General features: G+C 38.4%; 1 protein-coding gene and 1 long non-coding RNA gene across 3 annotated transcripts in view; one reads left to right on the top strand and one right to left on the bottom strand.

Moving 5' to 3' along the window:
• Positions 1-24,392, bottom strand: part of LOC139145682 (Fanconi anemia group J protein homolog) — a 72,405-nt gene that overhangs the window by 12,812 nt on the left and 35,201 nt on the right. For both annotated transcript variants that reach the window (XM_070716981.1, XM_070716982.1), the window contains exons 20-29: positions 16,787-16,927; positions 15,844-15,912; positions 13,812-13,934; positions 12,013-12,142; positions 9,157-9,263; positions 8,279-8,442; positions 7,858-7,925; positions 6,481-6,595; positions 4,013-5,255; positions 989-1,070 (exon numbers count right to left, since the gene is read on the bottom strand). In XM_070716981.1, coding sequence (XP_070573082.1) covers positions 989-1,070; positions 4,013-5,255; positions 6,481-6,595; positions 7,858-7,925; positions 8,279-8,442; positions 9,157-9,263; positions 12,013-12,142; positions 13,812-13,934; positions 15,844-15,912; positions 16,787-16,927 — 2,242 coding nt within the window. The remainder of the gene's footprint in view (positions 1-988; positions 1,071-4,012; positions 5,256-6,480; positions 6,596-7,857; positions 7,926-8,278; positions 8,443-9,156; positions 9,264-12,012; positions 12,143-13,811; positions 13,935-15,843; positions 15,913-16,786; positions 16,928-24,392) is intronic.
• LOC139145683 (uncharacterized) overlaps positions 1-24,392 on the top strand; it is a 97,123-nt gene that overhangs the window by 57,279 nt on the left and 15,452 nt on the right. The gene's annotated exons all lie outside the window — the stretch shown is intronic.

The following is a 24,392-nucleotide window of genomic DNA, read 5'->3' as shown; positions in this document are numbered from 1 at the left end:
TCTTATGGTTTCACAGCCAAAGTTCCCTATAACTCTAGTGGGTTTTTTGCTTACTTTTTTACAGCAAAGTTGGATCCCTTAACTGGAAAACAGGGGTGCATGTGTTAAATTCCATCGACAGAAACTGCAAGTCATTTGCTTACTCCCCTGTCTTGACTTTTTCATCATATAGACTGGGTGCCATCAAATATCATAGACACTTTTGTCCATACGGCACTCAATGTGTTGTCTGACTGCTGCGCAGTTTGCAAAGATGTAATTAAAAGGTCTGAATATAGACTCTATGTCTCCTTGTTCTTAGGAGCTTTGTCAGCCCATGGCATAGATGCCAGGCCTGCAGCCAGCCAAAATGTCCTTTTACTTCCCTCACCTATTTCTGGCTTTGAAAAGTTTTCCTTTCAAACAGTTATTCATAAAAAATCATGGGATGAAAAAAAGTGACGGTAGAGTATGAACTGTTTGTAAAGACTTACAAACAGATGGTAATATTGGTCAATGTTATGGATAGGCATGCTAGGCTCATTTGTGAAATTTTATCATGTCTGCCCTTGGTATACTCATAGACCCTACAAAGACCATATGATACACCGTGAAAGATTTTTGTCCCATTTTGTCTTTTTTTTTTAACTTTTATGATGGTTGTAATTTAAAACTAAGCAGAGAAAACCTGTACTGTAGCTGAAGAAAACCAAGAAGAACCACGGCTTTGGCAGTAAGTCTGATTATTTTAGCAAATTTAAAATTTATTGGTTTGTCAGAGAGGTTCCCAGAGGAACAAATAAAGGAAAAACAGGCTGTATGACTCTCTACTTCTGCATTCTATAATCAACACAAATTAAAGGCTATGACTACGGCATATACACACTCTTACAAAGTACAAAAGATTTCTCATTCTGTCACACAGCCCTTCAGCTAGCAAACCAAAACTTCAAAATCTTCAAACACACGATTGAAAAAGGCAACAGAATAAAAGGAAAAAAAACCCTACCTAGTTGATGTACAATACGTGCCTCACATCTGACACAGGAGACACAGGGTCTGCGTTGCCCAGTCTCCACACAGTCATCGCCCTTCAAGAGAGAAAATCACCATTCATGGAAAATTAGCCGCATTAGGCAGAGGGAGGCAAAGTCACGCATCTTTTCCCATCGTTTCATTTACTGGCATTGTTTCTGGACAGGCACCATTCAACATAGAATCAAACAAACTTTAAATGAAGTTAATTATCCAACCTGGGCAAGGATAGGTCAAATCTTGAGGCTCTCTTCTTCAATAACACTAATTAAGTTTTCTCCAAGTTTTTTTTTCAAATGGAAACTTCCTGGTATTTCAGCGTCTGCAGGGAAAGAACTTCATAGCTTTTTTTCCCATCCCTGAAACTTTTCACTTGTCTTGAAGGTTTGATGACGGTGACATTGCGACCTTTGACCTGACAAATCCTGCCTCTGAACACATTCTGCGGTGAGTATCGCAATCATTTCCACAGATTTATTGGAAACCATCGTGGGATCAAAATCCATGGGAATGAAGACGCAATGAAAACTGGCTGTAACTAGTTAACTTTTCACAGTAAATCAATCTTTCCAGGCGGCAGCTTTCACACCAGAAAAGAAAACACAAACAACGCCGAAAAAGTTCATTAACATCACTCACTATATATATACAAAAATACATACATCGTCTACTTGCCTGTGTTCTGATAAATTATGATAAAATCAGAAAAATTAAGTTGGAAAAGAAAAGACAATACAAGCAAAAAAATGTTATTTGTATGGGGCGCTGTTTTCATGTAAGTCTTTTATCTTGAGGTTATTTTAAGTATTTCAAGATCATTTTTCATGTGTAATGGAGCCTGATATATCGGAATGTTGCTGCATTTGGTGCCGTAGCAGCAATCTTACTGTGAAAATCATGAAGACTTTTTCTCTAACTCACCGCAGAAAGAGTTCAGTTGGGGGGAAAAACAGCAACATGGGAGAAGCTATGTTTAATCTCATGCTCGGCCGACTACGACAAATATTAGCATACAGCATTCAATTCTTAAGTGTTTTTCTACTGTTAGGGGAACTCTTCAAAAGCCCAGAGTTTTCCACCATCACAAAGGAAACATATGTCAGCTATAAATAACACAGAGCGCGATGTGCAACCGAGTCTCATTCATGGACAAAAAAGACTATACACACTCTCTCTGTATGTGATCTTCAGTGTGTGTACTTGCCCTTGCACACGCTTTTCATTTTCATCATTGTCATGGAGTGAGTGACAAAAGTTGCTTTTTGTTTCGCTGAGGTGTATGGAAATGAGGCTGAGTACTCTACCCTTTTATTTTGATGTTTTCATTGAGCCGAGAAAATCGTGTCACCCATGTTTCTACACATTTCTGGCATTGGCACCAGAGAAGCAGTTTATTTCACTTTTAAACACGGCAGTTATTTTTTTTTTTAGCGTGACATATGCGACTTTGAACTCATTAGCTATAACAAGTTCTTTCTTCCGTTCATTAAAAAATAAATCCCCAAATCAAAGAAATTTTCTCTCATTTTCTTTTCCACTCCTGCACTGAAGCAAACATTTAATAGCCTGGTAATCAATTTCTTTGATAGGACATTCTCTTCAATGATATACATTCTGAGGTCAGACACCACATACTTTCAGAAAAGTGTTCTTACAAAAAAAAAGATTTCTATTTGTTGTTTAGTTGTTTTTGATTCCAAGAGTGCACTCGGATTAAAACAACAAAGCAAGGCACAAACAAGTGGAGTGTTTGACTGGATGTGGAAAAGTCAAATTACAACTCACATAAATCCACCCTTCGGAAGAGAGAATATGGTTTATGGGCGGGGGAGATCTCCTTTGCCTGAGCTTGCTATCTTTCATGGATAGCCACGTTACAAAGTCCACAAATTTAACCCTGTACAGCGACTTTCATCCTTTTTCCTGTACATAGGTCCACCTACACCCAATTTAAAAAACAGTATTTCACAGAAGTGTACAGATGGAATGGGGATGAAATATCACTGCTTCAGTCTGGTGTATCCAATGCCAAAAAATGCTGACAACAACGCTACCTCTGTGCATACTTTTCGTCTATGTCCGCTACTATACAGTCTTCAACATTCAAGCAAAACCCACATCATTGATATAAACTGCACTAGTCATCATACAAGCCAGATGACTCAGAAATTTGAATCACACGTGACCAAAAGTGATCAACAAAAAAAAGCTAGGAGCTTTTTTCACATCAAAATTAATTCATTTATTTATCCAAACATTTAGTTATCAATTTACTTATTTATTTATTTACGCCAATATTTATTTATTTGAGACTCTACTTCAATAGATATAAGAGCTAGCAGAACTGCAATATTACTGGTATGAAGAAATATTTCCAAAGTTCAAAGGTCAACCCAGAGATGAGATCACAGGGTTTTCTACCATTTTTGGAGTGCTTCTGAGAGCACTTTTTTGTAAAAAATTTCACTTCACCAAAATCAGTTATGACCACTCATAATAAAAAATGATGTGATTAATTAACATTTACAACGAATATTAAAAATACCAGGGAAATGAAAATGCTTGTCAGTTGTGATCAACCAGTCCAGGGTTATTCCATTTGTTGTCACACACATGAGGTTACAGCATATGTAAAAGTTGGCCTATTGTATGGAAATATAGAAGCACTTATTCTAGCACTTGGCAAGTTCTCCTCGGACATTTCTGAACCAGATGCTTATTTTAACACTCTTTCCTGACCCCTAGCTCTGATTGGTTGGTGGGAAATGTTAATATGGGAAATTTCCAGGGGGTTGAGGTGTGTGTGACTGTCACCATACCTAACCTAACAAAACATCAAGAGAAAGTTTTCTCTTCTCAGAGACATTGTTCAGTGAACAAAATTATTAAAGATAGGCCAATCAACTGTGATTTTTGTATTTGTTTCATTTTGCTTGATATAAATTAATATTCTGAGTTTCACAAGCAGTGGACATAATGACAGTGCAACATCTCTCACCTGAAGTGTTGCATCCGGTTCCACATGATCCAGCTCATCCAGGATATCAGCGTTTCCTTTAGCAGTTTTACACGGTTTTCCCTGATGTTTTCCACCACTGGCACCTTTCCTTTTCCTTCCCCTGGGTGTCTTCCTGACAGGGGCACTGACTTCACCGTCACTTCCCCCATCCGTAGTCTCCACAGCCTGCTCTTTCTTGGTGCAGGGTAGCCTGAAAAGTCTCCTCCTATTGGTCGGGCCGTCCGATGATGTCATGTTTGATGATTCATTCTGAGCAGCTTCAGTGGTATGCTCACCTTCTTTTGCAAGTTCTGACTCATCAAACAGTGGTGGGGTACAATCAAGGTCATCATCCAAGTTCAAACAAGGATCATTTGCAATTGATGAGTCTTCACAAGTTATCGAAGTTTCGTTCTTTGAAATTTTCAAAAACTTGTATAACTGGGTACTGTTTGGTTTTTGCTGTGTGTTCACAGATTTTGGAGTGGCACTGTTTTCTTTGGGATTGGAACTGACGTTGTTGCCTTCCCGACACTCTGAAAAGGCATTATCTTCACCTGTACCGTCTGGTTCTGATTTGGCTTCCACACCCTGTGTTGCATGCAATACCTTGTTTGGTTCTACCTCTGTACCGTGCTGTGAACGGTATGCAAACTGCTTCAGTGCCAGCCTGCCCTTCGTTGCAGCTGCCCCACTCTCTGAAGACTTGCTCACCTCCAGATGCACAGCCGAGCCGGCGTCCTCCACGCCATCAAAGCAGAGCTTCCCCTTCGGAGTTGGCAGTTGTTGGCTGCTTTCAACTTTACTGGCACTACAGACAGCTGGCGAGAAAAACGGTGACACTCTCTGGCTGTCCGCTGCCACATGAGAGCTCCCACCATCTCTGTCGGGAGTAACTGTACTGATGGAATTTGAGGCAGAGACTAACCCTTGTCGAGAGTTGTGTAGAAAGTTCCCAATAGTTGGCTGGTAAATAAAACCCTTTTTGGGAAGGGCTTGCTCATCCTTGCTCTTTGCTTTGAACTGTGAAGTTTTACTCTTTGCAGTCTTGTTCACCATGGGTGACACAAGGAAATCACAATTTCTGTTACCGGGGTAATCCGCAGCTAAGTCTATCACCGTGGTTGAGTTGGTCAGTTCTTTCTGTCTTGGCTTTATCACCATTGTCTTTGTATCCTGGCTTGGCAGAAGGCTGTCGTCAAGGTTCACTTGTGAACAGGGTACTCCGAGTGAATTATTGAGGCTGTGAAAAGTTCAAATAAAAGTTTTGGAACTCCTGTACTCACAGCACATGATAAAATGAAAGTAGTTGGAAAATAGGAGAAACTCAGAGCATAATTCAAATCCTTGAACAGTTTCCTTTTTCCACTATGTCAAAGTATGTGCGGTATTAGTTTCAAGTGCTGAGCACATAACTGGTATATAAACATGTTACCAAAAAGAAAAGTAAAATTTTTTCTCAGTATCTTTGACTGAAGTACGTACAGTTTAGTTTAACCCCTTGAGTGCTGAAATTTTTTTCCACCAAAATTTTAGTGCAAATTTTACCAATCTTTATGAGTTTTTCTGTTATTTTCCTGATAGGTTTGGACAAAATGGACATCACTTTTCATTGGCTACAATTTTTGATCAAAACTTTGGGAAAAATCTGAAAAAGTTGACTGGGTTATATTTTATGAAGGCGACAAAAATTGACTTTGGCACTCAAAGGGTTAAAGAAACAGTCAATTTGAGATCATTTAGTTCTTGATTCTAATATTTCCAAACAGTAACAGCAGTTATTTCCTTGACTCTCAGGAATCACTGATATTTTTCCAAGCCAACAGTATATTATAATCCATTGTTGAAAGAACTTCAGAAACCTCTTGCCTATCAGTAATGGTGATCTCACAAAATTGGATCTCATAATAAGTACTATTTTACAGTGTTGAAACACCCACATATTATCTAACCTGTAAACATTGTGGTTTTGACAATGTTACCCACAAGCTCTGTGGTGAAAGGGTTAACTGACATTCATTACATGCCTTGATGTGAGTGTAAATCAGTGCATTGACTTGAATAGGAAAATTCAAGGAGTTAGCGGGCCGGTGAATGATGTACTGACCGGTTTCCATGGCTACCTGGTCCAGTGAAGCCCTTTGACGTTTTCATCGTCAAAGTAGACGCTTAACACTAGAGTTAAAATATCCATGCAAGCACAACTGTTTTGACTCTCATTAAAATCTGTTTAATGCTGGTCAATAATGGTAAAATTGTTTGAAAATGCATGTAACTAAATGCACGCAACTAAATGTCATATAGCAATAACTGTGAAGAGGCATGTAATAAAAATATTATTGCCTGAATACATGGGTTTACGTGCCGTCGCAGGAGGAGACAATTCGCCCTCCTGGCATTGGGCAAATTGTCACCTGCTCTCAGGCACATAAGCCCATGTATTCTGGCAATAATATATAATACTCTACCTGATCTCAGGACATGGATCACACAGCCTTGCCTTAGCAAACAAGTCCAGGGAAGCATTGGCATCACTGAATCTATAGTAATGTTTCACCTGTTGTCTCACCCACTTGGATAAACCTGTAGTGGCAATACACATGAGAGAATTTTAACCTGTTCATCCCCAATTCCCTGTAAACAGGTCCACACTCACTATTGATAACAATGGGTTTGGGCCAAACCATGGTGCTGAAAGGGTTAAACAACTTCGTATTCATTCTGTTGACATAGCACCCATGCATTCAAAAAATCCACGCTACCATTGTCAAAGACACACATATCCACATCACAAATTAATATCAGCGTTCTGCCCTGTCTACATAACCTAGCTCTTTGATACTCATCTATCTAAAGTAATTTAACCGAGTCAGTCCCATTAGTCGGTGACATAAACCTTTTCACAGCTCTGTGCCACCCATCCTTGTTTATCTTCAAATTTATTCAACCAGCAATATTTTACGCCTGTGAACCCCAATCTGTGACAACTCTGTATTGTCCATCCCTCTAAATTAATTACTGAGATATACTTATTTATAAATTATAGTATCAACCATTGACTATTTTGATTTTGTATCAACCACAGCAAGAAATAACATTTCAATGGCCCAGTGCAAGAGGGACGTATCCCCTGTGTTAAAGTATAGCAGATACACCCCTCTCGCACTGGGCCATAGATTTGTGCTTCATTTTATTGCATAGACATTTACTTGAGCAGCTAGTCTGCTGTCTAATCAAGGCTAAATTTAGCGTATGATATTTTTGATGCTTCACTTTCTTTGGAGCATCCTTCATTCTCAGATGCATATCCTGTTTTTTCTGTTGAAAGCCTTGTTCGTGAGATTAAGATAAAGTGTGAGAGGGGTGGTTGAAGATTTTATGCTACATTCCTTGAATGAACTGTCTGGTACACAATTATGTTCAAGAAACTTAGTTCTCTGGACTTAAACCACCAGTTCAATTGTCAGATTCTCTGTACCAGCATCACTACTAAGTTCGACCCTTTGAGTGTTAAAGTCAATTTTTGCCACCTTTATAAAATACAATGCAGACAATGTTTTTTTCAGATCCACATGTTTTTTTCAGATTTCCCCAAAATTTTGATCAACAACTGTAGCCAATGAAAGGTTATGTCTACGTAGTCCAAAATTATCAAAACATTACGGAAAAATTCTTTAAAAATTGGTAAAATGTTGCACTGAAATTTTGGTAAGAGAAATTACAGCACACAGAGGGTTAATGCAAACACTTGTTGGGTAGTTGAAAACAATATCAACCATCAGGAAATGATGGAGAAAAACAAGAAATGTAAAGTACCAAATATATCTTGACAATTTGCCATTTACCTTTGATGTATCTCCCTGGATTCTTACCAAATCTCTCATCAACCAGTATCAGGGCTCCCCAGTCTTGCCTTCAAAATAACATTGATTTAAAATATCAGGGTTATAAAACATGATCCGCTGAAATTCTGAATTTTTTAAGTTTCACAATGTGATCTGTGATGTGACTTTTGTAATGTTCTGCTTTTCTTTCTTATTGATTTACATAGTTCAATAATTAATTATTACAACATGTGGAAATCTGACGGAAAATTCAAGAATTAACATGAGAAATGATCAAACATGGAGCAAACAGAAGCTGACAACACTTTTGTATGCAAATTCTAATAGACCAATCAAAAGTCACCTCAGAATCAACAAAAACAAACTGGCCAATGGTAAACAGTCTTGCAAGTCAGCTGACACATTGCTAGTGTAAGCTTACCTGTGTCTGATGCATCGTCCCAAGGCTTGGTTCAAAGCTCTATAGGCCTGTATTTCATACCAATCACTGCCAGATAGCAATCCCCTGGCTGCCATGTGTTCATTGTTATATTTCTTCTTCAACTCCACCACAGAGTCCTTGAAATTTGGAAAGGGAATCCCTACCTGTGGTTTATGAAGAATGTTTCATTTCAACAATAATAACAATGCAGCCACAAGTAGATGCATATTACACATTTTGGCAGTTTTATTATAGACACTATTTGGCACAATATGCCGAATTTTGATTTCCTAATACAAACACAAGCAAAGTCTTATCTCTCAACAAATGACCTGACCTATGACACCAACCTCTCAGCAAATTCCACAGTTTTCATCATAAAGACTGGCACCAGTGTTATTCAGATTAATCTCCTCACACCTGAAAAAGCCTTATTTTTTTCTTTTTTAAGGTAGTACATGCCTCAAAACTGAACAAATTTTGCTCAAATTTTCTTCAATGAAACTTTCAACCATATGTGTTAACGAATCGAAAATAAAAATAAGGGGTCACTGTGTAAAGTTTGATACTGGAGAAACAAACTACAAAACTTCTACCAACATTTGAAATTCATAATGGCTGCCATACCTGTGTTAACTCTATAGGGAAAAATTAAATTTTTGATTTTCAAAAAATCACAACAATGACAGTTTTTTTTCCTCCAAAAGCTTTAAAACGAGCCCCATAAGTTGTAGATCAGAAAATTGTAAAAATTTTGAAAGTCTGAAAATCTGTCCCTGAGGTGTGTCCTACATGTACCTTAAACCTCAATCAGTGTACATGCATGTATAACAAGGCTACAGAGGTGCAAAGGAAAGTGAAATTGAAATGAGACTAACTGTGATGACAGCTCTTGCATTGTTATCAGCAAAGTCCAAGCCCTCACTAACTTTACCCCTACACACAGCCAGGAAGAGGCTCCCGTTTACTCCATTGCTGTCAGCATCTGTAGTAAAGAGAAAACACACCATGTCTGTATATTTCGGTCGTGAGTCCGAAAGGAACAAGTAAACAAAGAGAATTAAAAAACAAACAATTTAGGCACAATGTCACTGTCAAACAAGTTTAACACTGGTATTGTTAAGTTTGGAAGGGAACTAAAGGGTTGTATACAGAACAAGTCATCGTTGATGACACAGTCCCCACTTGTTAATGGGTACTTTGATTACATGTCCTAAGAGGATAGAGTCCTCTTCATTAATTGAGACATGCCCAAGTTTTGGCTAAGGACACGAAAAAATTGTAACAAAATGGCTGCCATGCAGCCATATTGGATCATATCAAGAAACAAATTGACATACATATGTATGACATAGGTTAATGTCCTTGTACCAACTTTGAATAAAATCGGTTAAGATATGCCTTAGAGTATTATGGCCCTCGACAGGAAAAAATCGTAATAAAATGGCCGCAAGGCAGCCATATTGGATCGTATCACATAACAAATTGACATGCATATGTATGACATTGGTCAATCTCCTTGTACCAACTTTGAATAAAATCGGTTGAAACATGTCTGAGTTATTGCTCTGTACATGAAAATATCGTAATAAAATGGCTGCCTAGCGGCCATATTGGATCGTATCACATAACAAATTGACGTACATATGAAAGACATAGGTCAATGTCCTTGTACCAACTTTGAATAAAATCGTTGAGATATGCCTGAGTTATGCCTCTGTACATGAAAATATCGTAATAAAATGGCTGCCTAGCGGCCATATTGGATCGTATCACATAACAAATTGACGTACATATGTAAGACATAGGTCAATGTCCTTGTACCAACTTTGAATAAAATCGGTTGAGATATGCCTGAGTTATGCCTCTGCATATGAAAAAATCGTAATAAAATGGCCACACAGCAGCCATATTGGATTGTATCACAAAACAAATTGACATGCATATCTATGACATTGGTCAATGTCCTTGTACCAACTTTGAATAAAATCTGTTAAAACATGTCTGAGTTATGGCTCTGTGTATGAAATAGTTGTAATAAAATGGCCGCCTGGCGGCCATATTGGATCGTATCACAAAACAAATCAACATGCATATCTATGACATTGATCAATGTCCTTGTACCAACGTTTGATAAAATCGGTTGAAACATGTCTGAGTTATGGCTCTGTACATGAAAAAATCGTAATAAAATGGCCGCCTGGCGGCCATATTGGATTGTATCACAAAACAAATGGATGTGCATATCTATGACATTGGTCAATGTCCTTGTACCAACTTTGAATAAAATCGGTTGAAACATGTCTGAGTTATGGCTCTGTACATGAAAAAATCGTAATAAAATGGCCGCCTGGCGGCCATATTGGATTGTATCACACAACAAATTGATGTGCATATCTATGACATTGGTCAATGTCCTTGTACCAACTTTGAATAAAATCGGTTGAAACATGTCTGAGTTATGGCTCTGTACATGAAAAAATCGTAATAAAATGGCCGCCTGGCGGCCATATTGGATCGTATCACAAAACAAAATGACGTGCATATCTATGACATTGGTCAATGTCCTTGTACCAACTTTGAATAAAATCGGTTGAAACATGTCTGAGTTATGGCTCTGTACATGAAAAAATCAATATAAATGGCCGCCTGGCGGCCATATTGGATCGTATCACAAACAAATCGACGTGCATCTGTATGACATATGAAGTAATCCTTGTACCAAGTTTGAATGAAATTGCTTCTTGCATCTCTGAGATATCTGCGTGAACGGACGGACGCACACACGCACGGACGCACACACGCACGGACATGACCAAACCTATAAGTCCCCCCGGACGGTGTCCGTGGGGACTAAAGGGTTGTAAACAAAAATGAAAGAGAAGGTCGACTCAGTTATTACCGTATCAGAGTGATCATGGTAATAGCTGAGTAATATCAGTGAAAAGTTCACAGCAAAGTGGCCATCTAGCAGCTAAAATTAGCTCCTATCGTAAAACAGTGGATGTGTCTAGCATTCACAGGGTATTTTCCTATCAACAGTTTGAAAACTGGGCAAGGATGGAGTTAATAACACTCTCTGTACAAGAAAGTGACCAAAATGGCATCCCATCCACCACATTGAATCAGAGCACCAAACAAATTTATGTACTTGTGAATAAAAGTGTGTTGTACTTGTATAATGTTAACAAGCAATTCGACAAGAGGTATCTAAGTAAAGAAAGAAACTGGACAGGGAACATTTCAGTAATGTCTTGGGACTGGAGGGAACCATACACAATTGCCTTCTTGTGGCTGCAGTAGATCACATCTTAAATAAAATGACTGATAAAGCTATGTGTTGCATTTACCGGTACTCAAGTTTTAGAAAACTTGCTAAACATGCTTTGCTTATAAAGAGTGACAATCAAAAACTATGTTCACTACGTCAAATCAGCAAATCATACTTATTTCTGTCAGTGTCCTGATGCTATAGATTATACCTAACACTGACAACATGATACAAGGAATTTTCAGATAACTTTTTAAATTACTGCTGCTTCCACAGCCCATCTCTGTTTAGAATAAGCCAAGATGCAATTATGTTTCCATGGATGAGTCAGACCTATCAATATATGAATTGGGGGGGTGAACGGGCTAAATAGAACACATCTAATTTACCAGTGACATGTGAGACACACTTGCATGACAACACAGCAGCACCCCTTCCAAATAAATGAAACTTCCACACTCACCGCTGTCTTCCGACTCGAGAATCGCATCATAGAACTGCCTCAGCAGGTCATCAAAGTCTGCCTTGTCACCACCCCGTGGCTCACAGATTACAAATTTCCTGCGCTCCAGTTGATCCCAAAGTCTAGTGGCCTAATAATGCCGCGAAATAGAGAGACACGGTGTAAAGATAAGGCGACCAAGTATTAACAGATATGACTTCTAAACACACCTTTTGCATATCGCAGCCAGCTAGGGCAGAAAAACGTTAGCAGTTGCCAGTGTATATATCATCTCACACCGTTGTGAAAGTGACGCCTGGATGTCTGAATTTTACTGGATTTGGAAGAAGCAGAAAAAAAAGAGAGCTTATCCCCCCTCTGCATCTGACAGTTGTGAAATACCCGACCAGCCCTGGGATATGATTAACACACAAAAGACATTCCCTCATGGAGCAGATCCATGCTAAATCACTAATTCTATGGTGACAATTTGCAGTTTGAAATGTCAATCTAATTTTTTACCCGGGGACAGGATTTTTTCCTGAGCTGATATCACAAAACTAACAGAGAGAAAATACACAACAATGACTCAACAAAATTAGACTCTGGTGAAGAACTAGCACTGCATAATTTCCCAGCAAGCACGTCCTCATGATATCGTTTCCAACAATTTTTTTTTCCAAAGACATCCTTGACATTACGTCACACCTGTACCACAACTTTGACATTCATCATGACAAAGAAATGATACTCGCTGATGGGAAAACAAATTATTTCTAATTTCCGGTATTCGATCCCCTAGATGGTCTTCCTAGAAATAAATGATTTACTGCAAATATTGCAATTAGTCACACCAGTTGAACTGAATGTTTTTCTGAAGTTTCTATTCCCCCCTGTGTAACATTACCAATTGTGCTGAATAGCAAAATTTAATTGAATTAAAATTACAAGAACTTTAACGGAAACATGAGCATGAAAATTCGATATGAACTTCTTTTGTTTGGGATTTTTTGTGTGCTGCAGATGTAGAACAGAAGTGTATCTCTCTGGCTGTATTCAACAAACGTACAAGTTTGTGTCAATACAAACAAAGGCCTTGAACATTTTCACCACGTGCAGATATGTAGGATATCATACTAAGATCCATCCCAGTAACACTGAAAACAATGTCACAGATTTTGATAGGGAAAGGCGGATGGTTAAACCCACAGCAGTTGCAACTTTTGATATGTTTGTCAATATTTTTACTCTATTTTGCAAAATGCAGTATCTTGCTTCTACTCCCGAAACCATGTCAAAATGCAGTATGCTTAACACGTCAACTGTGCCTGTATGTGTTTGTAGTTCCATGTTATTGATGACAACTGATTTTAACCTGAATCAGAATTCATCTATTGGTATCAACATTGACAAGCACTTTGCAAGTTATGAGTATCACAAAACAAAAATAGTAATAAAATACGATCAGAAGTCACAACCACTGACGAGGTTTCTTACTGTATCAATGCAATACTTAGCCGACAATGGAATAACTGCTGCTATAGTGTCATCATATACCCAAGTTTTCTAACCTTCAGAAAAACTGTATTGCTTGCAAGATTTAAATTTAAATCTTGCAAGCAACATATATAGCATATGAAAGAGGAGTATGCAAAATAAATATACAAGGTGTGAAAATGACCAAAATTCCCTTTCATCAATGGTATATTTCAAAGTTCGTTACCTAACACAAAACAGAATGTTCAAGTTTGACCTAAAAGCCTTCATTTATTGGCTGGGTTGCATGGTTTAGAAATGTTCTAGTTGCCATGGAAACTTACTCTCCATCTCTTGGCCAGCTTTTCCATCATGCTGTAGGATGGGAAGAAGCAGAGGACTCCATGGGGAATGGAATGACACACTTTCAGTATTAGAGCTCCAATCTCATCCTGGAAACTGTAGGTCTGAAATTGGTTCAACAGAAAGTTGATTATGAGAATACGCACTTGGATGAATGATTTTATAAGAAAACAATCTGTGAAGAATTGTGATGTTTCTTCTTTTATAGAAACGACTGTGAATTTTCATTTATTTTCTGGTTCACCTAACTTTTTTTTTGCAAGTTTTTCATTAAATGAGTTCATTTCAGTGGCAAATTTTCGACAATTCAAATACTTAATTGGCAGGTTTTCACTGATTCAGGTCATTTTCATTGGCAGGTTTTCATTAATTTGGCTCACTTTCATTGGCAGTCATTGATTCTGCTCACTTTCAATGGCAGGTTTTCATTGATTTGGCATTTGACATGTTTTCATTAATTCATCTTAATTTCATCAGCAGTTTTCATTGATTGGGTTCACTTTACTTGGCAGATTTTCATTGATTTGGCTCACTTTCCTTGGCAAGTTTTCATTGATATAGCTCACTTTCATTGACAAGTTTTCATTGATTCGGCTCACTTTCCTTGGCAAGTTTTAATTGATTGGGTTCACTTTACTTGGCAGATTTTCATTGATTTGGCTCACTTTCCTTGGCAAGTTTTCATTGATATAGCTCACTTTCATTGACAAGTTTTCATTGATTCGGCTTACTTTCCTTGGCAAGTTTTAATTGATATAGCTAACTTTCATTGACAAGTTTTCATTGGTACGGTCACTTTCATTGGCAAGTTTCCATTGATATAGCTTATTTTCATCTGTTGGTTTCATTGATTCAGCTAACATTCATTTGTAAGGTTTTTATTCACTAAGTTTACTTTCACATTTTTCATTGATTCAGTTCACTTTTTATTTGTTTCATTGATATAGTTCTCATGCATTTTCTTAGCTCTTTCATTTGCATCCACTGAGTCTGTCAAATGTGAATGGTGCTTGTTCTTCTGAGAAATGAAATTTTTGTATTAAGTTTGTGCTGAGCTCAAAATACAAACCAAGGATGTTTGTTACACACTATGCATCATAAACAGCAACTTTTCTCTTGATTTACGCTGTTTGATGAAATAAAAACTAAACTATTGCGACGTTTCCAATCCACACATCACGCAGATCAACACTTATAAATCAAAACAGAAAGCAGGAAAAAAGGCACTAAAAAAGAAAATTTATTGGTTTGAAAAAAAAATAAGATGGGGAAAAAAATTCTAACCGCACATTGCGTACATCCTTCAAATGAAATGTCAGGGCTATTATTTAGAACAACCTATAAACAAAACTCAAGATGAGTTATTGGTCGTTTTAGCTTGTATGATTGATTTTGTTTTGACATCGGAGATGGCTACAACTCAACTACAAAATGTAATTAAGTTCACTTTGTGAGCTTTTGACAATTTCATACTTTAAAGGACACTAAAGAGTTATCAAATCACCCACTATATTGCCATCCGTGTTTATGACGTACAGCCACTGAAATGTTATATCATTTAATCTTTTCAACTCTTGATAGTTTGGGGCTTTTGGAAAACTCAACTGATCACATCGACATGTACTTTCAAAATCATACGAACACTCCACGGCTAACTTACTAGATTTTCTTAGAGTTTGTTTCCGCGTTTCACCAGTCTCATTCTTCTACAGAATATGACCGTGTAAATCACTGTGACTTTATCGCAAACTGCAAAACGAGGCTCGTTGCTTTATGATCCGCGGAGCATAGAGGTTTTCATCCACTCTTTCATGATAGTTTTCCATCTGAGCAGATCCTACAATGTTTTCATTTTATTGAAAGTTTCAGTGGTTTTTTTTTTTGCATGTGCTTCTTTTCTACCGTGCAGTTCACTGCCAAGATTCTCACTTCAGATGCTATGAAATGCTATCAGACCACCTGTTGGAGCAATTAGCTTGATCAAACTAACCACACATGGGTGACACAACTTACCTCAGCATACTTATACGTGGCGTTTAAGATTCCTCCACTCGGGCCAGTAGCAACAGTACCCACCCACACCTGACAAAACAAAACAGCCATATTTATAATCTCTGTGATCTTAAAATTAAACCAAAATCTCCAAATTTGACAAAACATGAACTCATGACAATAGTATCATCTTCTCCACATGGCAACTGACTAAAGTGTATACTCAACGACCTTCACGGAAACTAAAATCTCACAAGTTCAGGTTGAAACAAGTGGAGCATATGGCCTTTATCACATTTTTCTATTATTGAGAAACTCTACTGTGTATGAGCACCACTGGAGAGTAATGATTGTAGGGTACATAGACAGTTGCACTGCACATAAACCGATATACTTCTTGTCAGAAGTAAATCTAAAGGTAAGATGGAGTCTACATCACTGGTAGGGTGAAGATACACAGATGCTCGGTGCTTTCACCCGTCTTTACTCAACATCGGAGATAGAAAGAAGTCTAAAGAGCTTTTCGGATCAGAGTTTTAATGCCTATTTCAGCTTTTTCCTCCTAATGCCACTTGTCTGCTGCGAGTGCTGTGAATTGGAGTTTGAACCGTAGAACAGAAAAATACAGTACTGCCTGGAGAAATATTAGCTGTCCTTTAAATACAAGTGTCAGAGTTTCAAAGGAGTACCGTGTGTGTTTTTCCCCTTCTTCTCTAAAAACTCCTACAAATCATAGGCAAGGACACGGGACTTCAATGCCTTTTCCTGGGAGGGTTCGTTGGTGACATAAAAAAAATAAGTCCTAAAGGAACCGACGCAAAGTTTGTGAAAAGCCACCAAAGGTTTATCTGGAAGTTGATATAAATTCTTCAATGATTAATGAGGCTGAGAAAACAAATCATTGGTTGGGTCTAAAATTACATGCTGGATCACGGGGCATCATCTTGGAAGAGCGGATTCTCACCTGGGAATTATGGATAACGTGATTTGATTCCAGTTGTATCGGGAATAGCACTCCCAACTCAGAGGAAAATGATGCCATGGGTGACAGTGTTCCAGAGGTTAAGACAATACTGCGACTGCATGAACTCACATCGTTGAAAGCCTGGGGCGGAAAAGAAATTGAAAGTGTTCGACGTGAAAGCGGGAAGATTACGACTGTCACTTCCCTGTGATCCAGGAAACATGATATCATCTGAATGGGCGGGTCGTACCACTCTGTGCAAAGGAGGGAGAGCGAGAGCTGACAGGTGGTATAGATCTTCTCATGAACAAACACTGAAAGGAAAGTCAACAATGTTGTTGTTTGAGTCAATTGTTAGAATAGTCAGAATCAGAAATGAAAAATTTAAAAAAAATGGCATGTTACCAAGTGGTACAAAAACATATCACACGAATTACAATGAAAATGCATATCTTTTCTTGAATGCCAACTGAATGAACTTAATCAAATAAATTCACTCTCAAATTCAAATCTGCAAATCTTGTTCTTCTTTAGAAAGTGTCTCTAGTGTGATAATGTACCCCCTCTCAGCTTTCTGGTTTTATTTCACAAGATTTTAACATTCTGAAGACTTTGTTCTCTTTGATGGTCTTAAGCTGCATGTGATATGTGTTTACCAAATGGGGACAGTTATGAGAAAATGGAAGATCCGTTTTATCTGTACAGTGGAGTCATAATTCCTTGCTCCCTAGATGAGGTGAAAAGAGTGCTCATATTTCAAAGATGTCAATCTGATCACATGGTTTGCCAAAATACCGAACAGTCACATTTTTGCACCTTTTCTTCCTGAAGTCTGTCGGAAGTACCAGTTTTCAGTGAGACAGTTGGTGTGAGGTAGGGTAATTTTAACAAGAGTAGGACAGTGGTTTACCTGGCCTTATTTTGATTATTACAGTGATGGCAGGGGGGTTCAAAGACCTCAATTCATTCAACGGCAAAAACTGAGGCAAAATTGAGATGTTGAATTCTGATTAGATGCAACCACCAACAGAGTAAATATCATGTCATTACTCAGGTTACTAAATTGGACTGCGGAAATGGCGTTCTTGTCTCCTGAAATAAAACACACTCTGTCATGTACAGAGGTTTTTTTTGCGTGGAAAAAATGCAGATTTAATAAAGCCTTGTATTTTTATGGAAGAATAAAAATATTCTGATGTAGTGTAGCCTTAATGAGTGATGAATTAAATTCTGATGAAAAAGAATAGTTTACATTTTAGTCGTGCATGAGTTTCCAGTTTCAACTCACTACGTGTACTGTATCCATAAAAATAAAAAACTCAGTGGATACAGTGGATTCTTGGTAGCCTTAACTGAAATTCAAGATGCTGATTTTAGAATCTACAATTGCTTTTAGATAGGCAGGGTTTGCAGAACCTAGAATGGGAATATTTCAACAGGACAGGTCTGTGCCCTTCCTAACCACAGATTGAAAGTAGAGTGAGTAATTACACCATGATGGAGCCAAACTGATTGACAGCCTCCTGACTTTTCTACTGACTGAAACTTCCATGTTGGCTAGGTCAGAATTGGAGTTAATTCGCACAGTGAGGGTTGTTAATTTGCAGATTGCAGTTTTTTTATAACACAGACAGACTCATCACTGATGAGCCAAGCCACACATCTCGGTACAGGTATTAGTAAGCATGCCAGGGCTGGAGGGCGTACTGACATACTGAACTAACAAATGAGTGATGTCTAGGTAACTGACAAAATTGAATATTTCAACACCTTGACAGTGAAAGCCGAGTCCATAATTAAGAGAACACAGACATGTCTCTGTTCTCTCCATGACAATGTCGTCAGGCTTGCAAGATGAACAAACGATGAGATTTGTGAAAGCGTACATAAAAATCACTGTTAGCGACTACATATGCTCTGAATGAGTTTTCCATCAGTCTTTAAGCATTTGAATGTTCCAATCTGATTAAAAACACTTGGTCAGCATCTTTCCTAATCGTCTATTAGACCAAAAATAGGTGTAAAACCATAGAAATTTTGGAGAAAACCCTTCAAACAAACATATTCAGGAATCACTGCAAGCTAAACTGAGGCAAAGTTTATGTATCAACCATAGATACTCAGTGTACTTGAAAAAGTAAAATTTGGTTGACACAGATATGTTTGAATTTTGTATCATACCAGATGAATCACCTTGCCCTATAATTTCAGTGACACATTGTATCAACCCTAGAACACATAAAGATGATTCAAAAAACCAACAATGTCTCATTTTCACTGTCTTCTTCATGGAAAGAAATTTAAATGACTCTTTGAACTGTTGTCATAAAATATCTTTGATTGCTTTAAACTGATTTAATACATGCTATTTATTTATTTATTAAAGTTCTACACATATGAAATTTGCACTGGGTTCCAAAGTTTCTTAAAATTTTTGCAGTTTTTGGAAAATATTCAAGATCAAACCTTAGGCCGTACAATTCACTGATCTCCTATTGTGGAAATAGTGGTTTGACAATAGCGCCATATTGTGCCGTGTGATTTTGCAACGAATTAGGCTGTGCTTGGCATATATATCTGTACTGGGCATGGCAGAAAAAAGTACAGGGAGTCAAAAAAAGGAGGAAACGAGTCTATGAAAGGAGCGGAATAAATCAGAGATGGGTGGCTTTCATTTTCATGACTGTAGCAATATTGTAACCATCACAGCATGCATGCCTGTCTACTGCCTGGCGACCACAAATATTCGATCCGCTTTGGAAATGACAAGCCATCACCGCAGAGCTAATAAATGCAAAAACTATAAAAACAAAATGAAAAGATATTTGAAGAAAAAATGGCAAGTCCCACTAAACAAAAAGACACACTTGAATACAGATAATAGGCAACCTGGGCAAAGTGCACGTTTTTTTTCTCATGTGAGCTATGACTCACACCAAATAATGAAAACTTCTATTGCAGTTGACATTTTATTTCTATACTTTTATGAAATCATACTTTGAAAGTCACCATAGATTCCTGAACGGTGGAACTTTCCTCCGCGCACACTGTGTTTCAACAATGCGCCATTTACGCTTTAGAGAGAAAGCGACAGAATTCTATGCATGAACACCTGATATCTTTACTGTTTCATAGGTCACACACCCGCTTGAAATATAAAGCATTTTCCGTCATGCAGAAACTTGCGATGAAAAAGCAATCATGAAAAGACACTGTGTGTTTTTTCCATTTAATTAGAGGCTTGATACCTTATTAATGATCTGTCAACCTGGCTGAAAAGAATCTTTGAAACGGCCGTCTGAACTGAGTAGATTGCATATGCCGAAAATCTTATCTATTCTATCACTGTCAATATTTTTATTGTCAAAAAATTACATCCACTGGACCAAAACAGGACAATTTTTCCTTTAAAAAACCCCAAGAAAGTCAATCCTTAAATGCAAGCTGACTACAAGTACAGCAAATCAACGACAAAATGGAAAAATGTTTCCAAGTAAGCTAAGCTCTGCGGTGTAAGCGGTGAATATGAAAGCGATGAATTGTACAATACTGAGACCCGTATTCATCTCAAAACATTCTGAAAAACAACCAGAAACTTGTAAAACAGAGGTGAAGAAATATTACCATGAAAAAGGGCAATGTGTGCCAACTTAATTACTGGATCTGCCTTTGACAGCTTTATCTACTTTTACCATACCAGGGAGACGAACAGTTTGTTCGGCGAGAAATACCTTGAACGTGGAGATGGCCAGCATTCACGGTGAGATGAGATTGTCAAAGTCGGTCTGTCTGAAAACGGCTGACGAGGAGAGAGTGAGAGTGAGAGAACAGTTAGAGCGAGCGAGAGGAAAGAAGTAGTTTTTGAGAGTGTAGAACGGTGATTATTGCGTCTAGACATACGCTAGCCAAGGCTAGGAGTGTGGTTTACATACTGGTGTTCACAATAAGCTGACTAGACTTACCGGCACCGGCCTAACAATACATCTGCTATGCCTGACAAACCTTTTGAACTCTTCTGTCAGATTGGGCTTGATAAATATTCCCCAAAAATCATAAATTTTCATCAAAATTTGGTCTATTTTATGACCCACGGAAGAATTACTCTGTCTGCGTGAGATTGTGTCTCCTAAAAAGAAAGTTTACCTTGGCTGGATTTATGATGGGGGCAGAAGCAACCGGAAGGGAATCGGGCTGTCAAAAATTTGGCGGGGGGGAAAATGGAAAGGTCACAAAGGTTAAGAGATTTTGCCGAAGTACGAGCGCTCTAGAGTGATATTGAAACATGCCGAAGATTGATCTCTGGTGCACCGTCTCTTCGGGGAGAGATAATTTTGAAAGGAACATGTCAGTTGATATGGGAGGGAAAAAAATGCCAGTGTGCTGTCCTTATTTACCATGTCAGTACAACCGTCAACATGATTCTTTATGAATAGATAGACCCATATGGAAACCCTGTGTCATTTCACACATCGCTGATACGACAATACTGCAGTGCCCTCCCTCAAGCTGTTAGATGATCCTAGGATTAAAAAGCCGTCCGAGGTGTCAGATCAGACCGGCCTGTGTGCTCAGCTATGCTTTGGCATGGATGACTGCGAGATGTACCGTACCTAACAGCACTCATTATGCAGTTGGTGATATGCCGCCGTGTTTTTTTCCACTGATCAATATCAGCACCTTTTGTCTTCTCAAGCAAAATTTCATGAGCTCACCTCCGCACAAAAAAAACTGCCACCTTTTAAATAATATTCCCTTTCTGACACCATTACTCCTTGTTTTGCAAACACCAGGGGAAAATCTAACCCCACCTCATCAGTTTCCACTGCAGACCATTGGAAAGCAAAGATTTGATTTTCAAAAAATACCTGTCAGATTTCTCTCAACACTCCTCCAGACTCATCACTTTGAAAGCGTCTAGAATTACACCGGGCTGCATACATTCAACCCCCATCTATTTTTCTTTTTCATTTGACTGCTAGGAAAATTGGAGATTTTGCAAACGCTTCTGTTGGACTCTTTGTTGCACAAGGCCAGCCCCTCACTCCTCGATCAAATTGTGTTTGTGCTCTTGTAACAATTAAGCGTTAATCTGCCACACAATCTCCTGTGCTGTCTGCTCCCAAGTACGGTATTAAAATTTGGCGACAAAATTTATTAATAAGTGTCGGCCCGGCTCCCAATCCATTCTTATCAAATTTTCCACAGGTCTGAGTCACAAAGGATAATATAATAAAATAAAAGACTTTGACACACAAGTGGAATGGTCAGATAGCAGACACTGATATGAACACCCATAATGATTGAAACATTTGTCAAGTGTGTGCGTGGATACAGAAACAGATTGTGAAAATTGAATTTATGATTACGAGGTTTGAGTTGCGAGATACCATCACACCATTTCACGGAATATTAAGAAGTAATACTGTAAAGCCGACGTGTTGAGATCACCGAACAAGATATGGCGACCAGTGTACAGATAACAAGCGGCAGCCATATATATATGCCGACACAAACAAGTGTTGAAACTGTCTGCCGACAACTGACTGGAAGCGCAAACAAATTTTTGTTTGATTTTGTGATTTCCATGGAGACTGGCTATTAATACCTCATGGCACTGCGGAGAAAAAAATTGAACTCTGACCCGGGTACATTTTGGCCCTCCCTGCTACAAAAGGTGTTTTCTGCAAATTCTGCCTGCTTGCAGAATTTTCGTTGAAGCGTGACTCGGCGTTATTGACTGCCTAACGCTACATCTGGCTGCGTATCATTTATCGCACAGACACTCCCTTGCCCAATCGACACAAGCTTTGGCAGCGGTTGGCAGCTCCTGCTGTCGTACCTCATGATGTGAGACGCTGAAATTACGACAAGCGTTTTGCTTCGTAACAGCGCTACCTGTGAGCATGGACACATTTGTTCAAATTATGTTGGCGACGCTTCTATATCAACTGAATTGAATCCTAAATGTTTGTGCAAATACCATCTCACGACCACAGCTTGCCGTTAGCTGATCCACATCCATGAGGAATTTTTCAGTGACAATGTACTTTTACTCTTGTACAACTAATCTTGGTGTAGAATGATCGATTTGAAACTGCACAAGTGAAAACTGATTCGGGTCGAAACTGCAAACCAGGACAGTTTTTTTTAGACAAATTACTGCAACATAAAACGTAAAGTAAAACAAAATGAACTGGAAGTGATTAGCCATCCACAAAGAGAAAGCCACTAACTGCGTCTATTATGAATACCAACATAGAGGGCCTCGCACATGTAATTTGCTGCTTTAATGTCCTCAAAGTTGTGTTTGCTTTGGGCTTAGGATAGATTGATGAAAACGTGTGCACTTGACGATGCATAAAGACCCCGTCTACAACTACCAGTCTCAGTATGGGCAGCAAAAACCTACATATGGAACTGAGCAATCAATCAAGGATTAGTGCACATCAACTTGGATTCTTACATCCCTGCCATTAAAACGCAGGACTAACTCCAGCTATATTTCAAAAGATAATTTCAAAACACTCCCATGAATATATTTTGTCAAAGATACTGCAGTAGACCCAGATGATGAAAGTAAAATCATAGTTGTTTTTAATATCTGCATGAAAAATAGGCAGGAATAGGCATTTTGTCATCACGACAAAAATTGTTTTATCTTGTTTTGTTTTAAATAATGTTACTGGAAATTATTCTGGCAATTTCAGAATGAAATTCAGCTGTTTCTTTTGAGAAAAGAGAACATCAAGCAGAAACTATAAATTTGAAATTGTTTGTATTAGATTCAGGATCTTCACTAACCATACTGAGACCACTATGTGTACTTGAAAAAACATCAACTGCCGCAATCCAAGCCATGATCTCCTATCCAACAAACTCTGGTAGGTTCAACCACTGTCCACACAAAGGCCTTTTTTTTAACAGTGAAGAATTCACATACAATTCACAGACCTGACAATGTATGTATCCGGCGCCAGAACGAAAAATGACATCACGTTTGAAATTATCAATTTCCTAACAGTTCAGTTTGTGTGATAGTAGACCTGAGACGAGGACACAAATTCCTGTACCATAGAATTTTCACAGCTCAGTTATTGTATGCATTTCATAGTAACATACACGCTCACAGTCTGTGAGTACAGTATCTCAGGAAACAGACAAAATCTCATTCTCTATCTCCCTCTCAGCACACTCTCTACATGTTGCCAAGCAAACCTTTTTGATCCCTTCATCAGAGAGTGCACCGTCCTCATGCTCAGCGACAATGTGGTGTCATGCTTTGTAGATATAGAACACATCATAACACACTCCTACAGAAACCCATGCCCAAACAGCTAGGGGACATCCAGTCACAAACTTCCACAGAATCCCCAATCAATAATCACCCGAGAAAATACCTGGTGAAAGAGCCTACTCCAGAATAAATGAAAGACACTGATAACTCCATGTTCTGAGGGAAACTGACGCTGAACACGCTACGTTGTATACGGTACACACAAATTGTATACGATCATGATAAATGCGTGCACAGGAATACACATAATTCCATCAACGCTTGTGCACATGGTTTTGTTTGTACCGTAGTCCGTTTGAATTCCGTGCTTAA

The sequence above is a fragment of the Ptychodera flava genome, chromosome 12 (genome assembly GCF_041260155.1).
Source record: "Ptychodera flava strain L36383 chromosome 12, AS_Pfla_20210202, whole genome shotgun sequence".
In the NCBI taxonomy this organism is placed as follows: Eukaryota; Metazoa; Hemichordata; class Enteropneusta; family Ptychoderidae; genus Ptychodera; species Ptychodera flava.
Note: the sequence above shows the minus strand (reverse complement) of the source record. Positions and strands in the feature narration are given on the sequence as shown.